General features: G+C 43.0%; 1 protein-coding gene across 2 annotated transcripts in view; it reads right to left on the bottom strand.

Annotated features, from left to right (window-relative positions):
• The window catches only part of LOC111148374 (Ras protein specific guanine nucleotide releasing factor 2), a 250,627-nt gene that overhangs the window by 168,723 nt on the left and 72,251 nt on the right, over window positions 1-9,653 (bottom strand). For both annotated transcript variants that reach the window (XM_022504878.1, XM_022504879.1), the window contains exon 2: window positions 5,462-5,568. In XM_022504878.1, coding sequence (XP_022360586.1) covers window positions 5,462-5,568 — 107 coding nt within the window. The remainder of the gene's footprint in view (window positions 1-5,461; window positions 5,569-9,653) is intronic.

The following is a 9,653-nucleotide window of genomic DNA, read 5'->3' as shown; positions in this document are numbered from 1 at the left end:
ATACCTCGTGCCTGTACTCATCATTATATATATATATATATATATATATATATCTCAAATGAACAAAATCCACATCTTGAGCCTTTCAGCTTTTCTGTGTAATCACTTTTTTTTCTGATATGTAGGGGATTTCTCCACGCACATTCTCTAAAGAGCTGGTTTTATGGGGATGATGTGATACACAGTGTGGCCTTTATTGTTGGACAGATTTTATATTGCACAGTGCACACTAAATCAAGCCTCTATCCAAGTAAAAAGGATGAGTACAGGCACTAGGTATTTGGTGCAGTTAATATGTTGGGGTGAGTGTGTGTGTGTGTGTGTGTGTGTGTGTGTGTGTGTGTGATTGTGTATGTTGTAGGGGAGGGAAGAATGGACTGAGGAGGGTGGGGAGAGAGAATGAACTACAGGCTGCCTCAGGCACACGTAATCAAAAGGACTACAGATAAAAATAGACCCAGGAGGCTATATTAGGGCTTTCTTTAGTGGACAGGAGCACAGGACTTCCCTGAAAGAGTTAACTGGAAGATAAGTCTCTCAGTCAGGACAGACAGGGTGAGCTAACAGGTTTTGTAGAGCCTTTGCCAAACTAAATCTGACAGGAGTTTTATGGGATGAAAGCACACACCCACCTCCTTTTCACTTGCAAATGCCCTCACCACTGAGAAAAGCCTAAGATTTACCTCACACAGGCGCACACCAAGAGGAGGGAGGAGAGTCGGGGTCTGAACAGAATTAAAGTTGGAAAAAAATAGAAAGCAGGCAAAAGATACAGTAGGACAGTCCCAAACACTGAAAGCATAAGCTATTACCTTTCCAGGGAGAAAAAAGAAAAAGACATGGACATTCCGTGGTGCGCCGTACCAGGCATAATATTCTCTACATCTCCAACTTTTCACAAGTCCTCCCCTAACCTCAGCTTTGGTAGAAACCCAAAGCCAGCTTTCCCCTCAGGACACACTTCACATCTCTAGTAAATTCTAATACTCACTTTCTCATATCTTACACAGCAAAGGCAAGGAGAGCCCTCAGAAGGGATCCTCAGCACCACTTCCAGGCAAGCAAACCCTCCAACTCCCCACAGAGGCCCTTCCCGCCCAGCGCTCATCATCTCTGCCCTACAAACCTGCTCTCATCCATCATTTCTTCTCCCAGCAAGTGACATTCTCCACGCTAGGGGCCTGAGAGATGTGTTGGATAACCTCCTGATGTAATACGGCCCACATGCAGGCAGTCACAAAGACCTAGAGGAGGTCTATCCTCCACCCCATCTCTGGAATACTTTCCATTTCTCTTTCCTCAACTGTCACAGACCAGGTCCTTTGGGTCTTACGCTTCAACCAGAACAGGAAGAGCTTTGGTACCTCTGCATATCTAGATCCTCTTCCAGGCCATAATCACCTTCTAACTGCTGAAGCTTTGCTTGGACAGCGTTCCAGCAGAAGACAGTGGAGAAAACTTGCTGTGGATGCTGTCTTTTCAGCCAATGAGCCCTAAGGACTCACAATTAACTGAGTCATTGTTTTTGACTGTCCTAATGTCAATGAGTAAATCAACCACAGTAGACAGACATGACCAAGACCACAACAACAACAAGAAAAATCAGGTTATTAGGACTATCCGGAGTCCCATACTCAACTACCAAACCACTTATGGAATAAGCATAGAATTTCAATGCCATTAAAATGCTCTGGCCTCTCCTCATCCAGACAAAAATAAGACTGCTAGCAGCTTCCCATGAACCGGTGCCAGTAATAAGTGATGGAACGATAGTAGAAATGTGCAAGTGTTTTAGAAATGTAGTATTGGCCAACTTCAAGAAAAACTGTAAAACAAGCTTTCTGGACCCCGTCAGAACTTTGAAATGAGAATATAATTTCCAAAAAGATTTTTCCTTGGGCCCCGTCAAAGGGAGAAAACATGCAACTCAGCATCCCAGAAAATGACCCAGAGATCTTCTGAAGGCCAGCTAGAGCAAGTAGCTTCAGCTCGGAGGTGTAAAAGTCAGCGGCAAGAATGTGATTTGCATGGCACGCGAGGGCAGCATGCCCAAGCCAGTACTGAGAAGACATCTCAGGAAAAGAGCAGAGACCAGGAGAAGGGTTCTGAGCAGAAGTGTTTCTCTGAGCAGAGACCAGGAGAAGGGTCGGCAGGATACTCAGAAAAGACCTGGTCTCAGGCTAAAATAGTCATCAGTTAACCAACAGCTCAGACTTTTAAAAAGAGTAAAAAAAAAAAAAAAAAAAAAAAGTAAAACCATAATTATTGAGCATTTTCTATTTAAAAAGCAGTGGCACCAAATTAACGCCATCAGACTGTCCTCAAAAGGTGAAATTTTTAGTCAACTGATCGGTTGTGTAATTAGCCCAATGCCAAGCGACACTGGCTGACAAACTCTTTCTGTGAGTCATCTTCATTAACTTTCTGGCTCTGCACATGTATGAACAGTCAGAATGACTTTCACAGTACCAAGTTCACACCAAACACTCAACTTAAAGGAAAAAGTTGTCATCTTCCCTGATTTACAAAACAAGACTGAAGAAGCATCTCAGTGCAAAAAGTCAAATATAAGAACTCAAGTATAAAGCAGTCTGATTAAAAAGAAGTCATCAAAGAACCCAGTTCTGGGCCTCAAATCAAAGGAAAAGCAAATCCAATGAACCAAATTTTTTAAAAAATCAATTCTTAACTAAATCTTCATATCCACAAGAGAAGAGAATTTTGATCATTTGGTCACCTAAACCACTAAAGCAGTTTCTAAAGTCTGTCTCCTGACAAGACCACAAGTGCCCTAATTGATCATCTGTCAATCAACCCCGAATACTGACCCTTACCCACATACATGACAAAGTTCTCATGGTATAGGAAAAAAAGAAAAACTCACTTAAAATTGAACCATTTTTGAAATAATACATACTCTGTACTTGGTCCACCCCAGTATTTGCTTGGCAACTACAAAAGTAAGGTATTTAGGTTACTAATAGTATCTCACTTTTCTGGAATGAAAAAAGGCAGGGGGTTGGGGAGCAAAGACACATGTTTTAAGTTACATACTTCATTTTAATTCCCAGGTAGGAAAGAATTACACAGAGATTGTGTCTAGAAAGAACCCAAGAGTTCTACCTTGCCAACTTGATACTTCCTTCACCTCTGAAGACCTAACCTTCTTTCTATAGCAAGTCATTGTCATTACAGTAAAGTCTGGAGCAAAGCTGTCAGACAGAAACAATGACAAAAAAGACAGCTGAACCGTGTGCCAGGATCATGGTGTGGACAAGCTACCCCAGGGGCGCCCTGGGAGAGCAGCATTTGGTCGCCAATCCTGTGCCTATCAAAGAGATATTTTGAAGGGGAGGAAAGAAAAAGAACTGAAATATTTTGCGGATAATATCTTCTACTCTCAACCCTGACTTTATATTAACCTCTTTGCATCTTTGAATAGAAAAGGAGACGACGGAAGAGAAAAAGACGAGAATGAAGACAGGTACAACCCAAAACACTGGTTAAAAGGCTCTGGAGTCAGACTGATCTGGGAGTGAAGCCCAGCTCTGCAGCTTAACAACTTCATGATAGATGTTGGCCAATCTGCTTAATAATCACGAGCCTTTGTTTTCTCATCTGTAAAGTGGGTAGCTGTGAGGAATAAACAACATATGGAAAGTACTCAGCATGCTGCCTGACACAGAGGCGGTAGGTGGTCAATATAAAGTAGTAGAAGAGAGAAAGAGGGGTGGGGAAGGGAGGAGAGAAAAAAATCTCAACGATTCGAGAAGAATCTAAACTCGGAACAAATGCCCCATCCTCTTTACAGTCTGAAAATAGTTCTTGGTCACCAACTACATAATTAGCACTGTGCTTTGTTCAGAAATGAAGCCACCTCCTCCTCACTCTCAAGGTGCATGCAATCCAGCTCAGGAAACATAAACCACACATAGGAAATATGTAAAAAAAAAAAATAAAAAAAAAAATTAAAAAAAAAGAAGAAGAATAAAAAAAAAACCCGTAAGTTGTGCTAAATCGTTAAATATTCTACATGTGGTAAAGCAAGAGCTGCAGCAATCTGGAGAAGGGCCTGTGAGGGCTCCTTGTGGGGGACAGTTTCAGGGACAGGGACAGTAGAGGCATGGCAGGGCACTTAGGAGAAGCAGGGGGCATGTCAGGGGAAGGAAAAGCAGATGTGCCCCAGCTGGAGTCTTGCCCTGGAAGCAGCGGGGATATAAGCAGGGACTTAGAGAGTGACCAGAGACTGGATGAAGGAGGAGACAGACAGGAAAGCAGTGAGCATGGGAGCTATCAGAAGCAAAAATGGGCTGGACTTCAGAAATGAATATGAAAAATGAGAGAGGGAGCTGCCTGACTCTCAGATTTCTTGTTCTTGTTTGCGGCCAAGTAAGTTCTTTCTACCTTCTTGGTATTTCTTGGGAGGAAATAAAATCATACTCTCCTATCTCCCCAGACCGAGTCAGCATCACCCCTCTTGATAACCAGGCTGCCCGGGGCAGGGTTTACAAACGTGGGCTTGGCTGGGTCTGTATCCCAGCTCTGCCACTTACCAGCTGTGCGACCTCAGACAAGCAAACCAACCTTCCCAGCTTCATTTTCCTTCTCTGTAAAAGGGGGTAATTATAAGACCCAACCCCAGATTATTGAGAGGATAAGCAAATCAATACACTGAATAAATGCCTTCATTGAGAAGCGCTTAGAAGGGTTCCTGGCATATAGGAACAATCCACAAAAGTGACCCATTATTATTATTATTATTATTATTATTTAATTTTTAAATAAACATATAATGTGTTTTTATCCCCAGGGGTACAGGTCTGTGACTCGCCAGGTTTACACATTTCACAGAACTCATCATAGCACATACCCTCCTCAATGTCCATATCCCCACCACCCTATCCCGTCCCCACTCCCCCCAGCAACCCTCAGTCTGTTTTTTGAGATTGAGTCTTTTATGGTTTGTCTCCCTCCCATCCCACCTTCTTTCATTTTTTCTTTTCCTACCCCCCAAACCTCCCATGTTGCATCTCTACTTCCTCATATCAGGGAGATCATATGATAGTTGTCTTTTTCCAACTGACTCACTTCGCTAAGCATAATACCCTCTAGTTCCATCCACGTCATCGCAAATGGCAAGATTTCATTTCTTTTGATGGCTGCATAGTATTCCATTGTGTATATATACCACCTCTTCTTTATCCATTCATCTGTTGATGGACATCAGGTTCTTTCCATAGTTTGTATTATTATTATTTTTATATATTTATTACCTTTCATCTTTGGCTAGAATATAGCCATAGAAAGCTCAAAGTATCATTTCACACATCACTAAAAAGGAGATACCAATGGGAAACCCATCTTAGAATTGCCAGTTCTTCCAGAACTACAGCCAACAGTGAAAACCTCAGTGCGAGAGACCCAGCCAACCTAGTGTCACACAGAGGACGTGAGTTCCTACCTGGCTTGGTGAATGGCCTCCATCCACTCTTTACCGTCCTGTTCCTCCTCACAGCGCAGCTCCAGAGGTTTCTGACCCTCATGGCCAAAAAGAACGGTAAAGTAATACTAGAGAGAAAAACAAACAAACAAACTTTAGATTTACTTTTTAAGCATGACCGCATAATACAGTATTTCCCTACAAAGGGTATAGGTTTAAAAAATTCATCCAGGGACGCCTGGGTGGCTCAGTTGGTTAAGCAGCTGCCTTCGGCTCAGGTCATGATCCCAGCGTCCTGGGATCGAGTCCCGCATCGGGCTCCTTGCTCATCGGGGAGCCTGCTTCTCCCTCTGCCTCTGCCTGCTGTTCTGTCTGCGTGTGCTTGCTCTCTCTCCCTCTCTCTCTCTCTGACAAATAAAAAAATAAAATCTTTAAAAAAAAAAAAAAATTCATCCACACTGTATCAATCATGTTTCAAAATGTAGTGTCACCCCAGTCCACTTGGCAATGACTCTGCACCTAGAAGATACAATAGGCTGCATCTTAATACCCTTCTGTAAGAGTCAGCCCACAACACCTCACTAGATACAGAAAAGATACTGGATAAGACTCTATGCAGATGCATGGTTAAAATTCCTTACTGAAATTTCTAACCGTAATAAAGGATATCCACAAAAAATTTACTATAAATATTCTACCTATTGGTGTATTCTTACAAGCAACCCTTCTGGGATGCATGGGTGGCACAGTCGGTTAAGCATCTGCCTTTGGCTCAGGTCATGATCCCAGGGTCCTGAGATGGAGTCCTGAGCCCGGCTCCTCGCTCCAAGTCCACTGCTTCCTCTACCCCCCCCTACCCCGCCCCCCCCCACCGGGCTTGTGAGGGTTCTCTCTGCCTCCCTCTCTCACTCTTGCTCTCATTCTCTCTCAAATAAATAAATAAAATTTGTTGTTGGAAAAAACAAGCAACACTTCTAAAATCAAAAATTAGAAAACGATGGCAGTCATTGACACTTCTATTTACTAATTCTGCCTGGAGGGCAATATAGAAAAATAAAGGGATAAAGGCACAAGAAATGGAAAGCAAGGAAAAAACATCATTTTCACAGCTGATATAATTGTCTGTATCAAAAGTTCATTGAAAAACTATTAAAATAGGAACATTGAACCAAATAGTTAAATACAAATATCAATACACAAAAATTTATTGCACTTTGGCATAATAATATCAACAAACACAGAACTTCATTTTGTTGTTTTTTTTTTAATTTTTTTAAAGATTTTATTAATTTATTTGACAGAGAGAGACAAAGTGAGAGAGGGGAACACAAGCAGGGGGAGAGGGAGAGGGAGAAGCAGGCTTCCCACCAAGCAGGGAGCCTGATGTGGGACTCAACCCCAGGACCCTGGGATCATGACTTGAGCCGAAGGCAGACACCCAAGACTAAGCCACTCAGGCACCCCACAAAGTTTCATTTTGAAAACAGCCTTTGCAATAACAAATACAAGTAACTGAAGACTAAGAATAAGGAAATGTGTTTATCACTTCTAAGAAGTAAATTAATCTATAATTTCAATGTTCTTCACTAGAAATGGCAGCAGTTTTTACTTTTGGTAGAATGTGACAAACTGAATCTGAAATCTGCGCCAGGGAAGAAGTTTTCACTTTACATCAGCCTGTTTGAGGCCGGACACATTAATCACCAAACTGAGACTGTCTGGAAAGGAAACGTGACTGGACAGCTTTTTATTGCACAAGAATGATCAGAAAATACACTGGACCTGCCCAGGATGTCTTCCTGGAGCATAAAGAGGACTGGCTACAGAGCTACTCTAAGGAGAGCCACAGCCGAACACAGAGCTCCTTCTGTGGTCCCACCTTCCCACCCACCCCCGCTCAAGGTCTTGTTTATTCAGTGTGACCGTTATGTACTCATTTTCTTCAAAGGAATTAAAAACCTTCAGAACAATAATCCTAGAGACAAGAATTTCCAGCACAAGGGAAAAAGAGCGAGAGAGACAAAGCAAGAAACAGTCTCTTGATGACAGTGAACAAGGCGATGGTTCCAAGAGCAGGAGGCAGGTGGGTGGATGGGAGACACAGGTGATGGGGATGAAGGAGGGCACTTGCTGTGATGAGCACAGGATGATGTATGGAAGTGCTGAGTCACTATATTGTACACCCCAAACTAATATAACACTGTATGTTAACGAACTGGAATAAAAATAAGAACTTGAGGAAAAGAAAGAATTTTCAGCACATTTTACCAAAAAGAAGAAAACTGGCTAAGAGACTTCTCCTCAGGTTACCTGTACGTAAATCATCAATCCTCTGAGGACTCTGAGTCATGCCCGTGTGATAATCCACCACACTTCCCACGGACAGTCCCAAGCCCCGTAAATGGCAAGCTGTCTTTAGTTCCTAAACCCCTTGTCCAGCCAGAGGACTAAATGCTAGGAACCAGGTGGAAATAACCTTATGGAAAGGCCACGGAGAGTGAGAAGAATTGAGTTTAGCCCTGTATGCAATAAAGCTCCATTTAAATTTGAGAGGAGAGAAGTCGAACCTCAATGATATAACAAATCAGTGTCTTAAAGGTCAGTCCTCTGAGTAATGGCATTTCAGTAACTGCTGGCTCCTGTCCAGGCTCAGCTGTCCAGTCCAGGGAGAGGAAACGCTTAATGAACCGGCCCAACCCGTTGAAAGGCTGCAACCCGCACTTCGACAGCAACTGCTACTGTGAAACCCAATTAGAAGCCACCTCTCAAAGAGAGCGAGGCAATTATATTAGCACAGGACACCCAAAGGTTAGACCATGTCTCAAGCATAACGATGATGGTTTTGAGAGGTACATGTCACATTCCCCAGAGTTCACTTAACAAACTCAGCTCAGTTACCAAAAATTAGACTGCCTCTGCAAGCACCTGCAGATTATTTATCTTTAACCACTCATCAAAGTTTTCTTTGTGTGGAATATTCTGGCCTCACTCTGGTATGAACTTAGTATACCATGGATCTAGGCATCAGGCCTGGCACTTTAAAGGTCCCCTTGGGCATCAGAAGTAGCAATGGACACCCTTGTCAGTACCCTGTGACTTCAGAGGTGTCCTGCTGCAGGGAACCTGGAGGAGAGGTCCCAAAGTACTGGGTCATTGTGAAATGCAAGGAAGAATTAAAACAGGGATGACCTTGTTGATGTCTTTAAATTTAGCATTTACAAGGACGGGTGAGTTTTTCTTCCTTTTCTTCCTAGATACTCTCACCTATTTCCCAAATCCATTTCTCCAGGCAGATTCTCTCCCAGGCGCCAGCCCCACATTTCTCCTATTAGACAGCATTTCAGTCAGATCCCAAACTGAATCATTACCTTCCCTCTCTTCCTCCCACCCCACAAACCTCCTCCTCCTCCCCTCTGCCTTCACAATGACTCCTTCTCCTCTTGTCTTTTCTCTGTAAAGTGAATCTTTATCCAATGGTTGCCCCAACTAGGAACCCCAAAGTCATCTTCAACTCCTCCCTGTCATCACCAACACATTTGGTTTCACCAAGGCTCACACGTAGGACTCTCTTCTGGCTTTTATTATCCCTCACCTAGACTACTGCAGCCGTTCTACCATCAGGTGACAAATACGACAGTTTGAAATTCATTTGAAATTCCTTTATCTTAACAGCTGACCTTGCTCCTTCCTTGTACCCTGGCCACCATGATAGCCCAAAGTGGGAGTTTAAAAGGTTTCTTCCTAAAGGAGGACAGGATGACCTAGAGAAGTCCCAGTGAGTTGGGAACACAAGGAGAACGGTGGAGAGAAGTGGTTGAGGTAAAAAGAGAAATCAGGAGATGGAGACACATCTGGTACAGCTTTTCCCCAATCAGGGCTAAAATCCTAGAAGAGGGTGAGGAGTTAAAAAGGTTGATAACAAAAACCAAAAGCCAAGGAGTTTCTGTATCACCTTCCCGTTAGGGATCTAGAGGATATGCCACCTCACAGAACGTCTTCATGCCCCACCCCCCACTCTCATGACAACATGGAGTGATGACTGCATGGGTGGTGACCATATCACATAACTCGGCAAAACTGGTGTCACAGCAGTTGTGTGTTAGATAGATAGATATAGATAGGTAGATAGAGATAGATAGATAGATAGATGATAGATAGATAGATAGATAGATAGGCAGGCCGGCCAAGTTTTGAGGTTAGCTATACAAAGCCT

Source organism: Enhydra lutris, unplaced genomic scaffold (genome assembly GCF_002288905.1).
Source record: "Enhydra lutris kenyoni isolate GAN:26980312 unplaced genomic scaffold, ASM228890v2 scaffoldscaffold19, whole genome shotgun sequence".
NCBI lineage: Eukaryota > Metazoa > Chordata > Mammalia > Carnivora > Mustelidae > Enhydra > Enhydra lutris.
The sequence above is the reverse complement of the archived record's forward strand: the minus strand, read 5'-3'. Positions and strand labels throughout refer to the sequence as shown.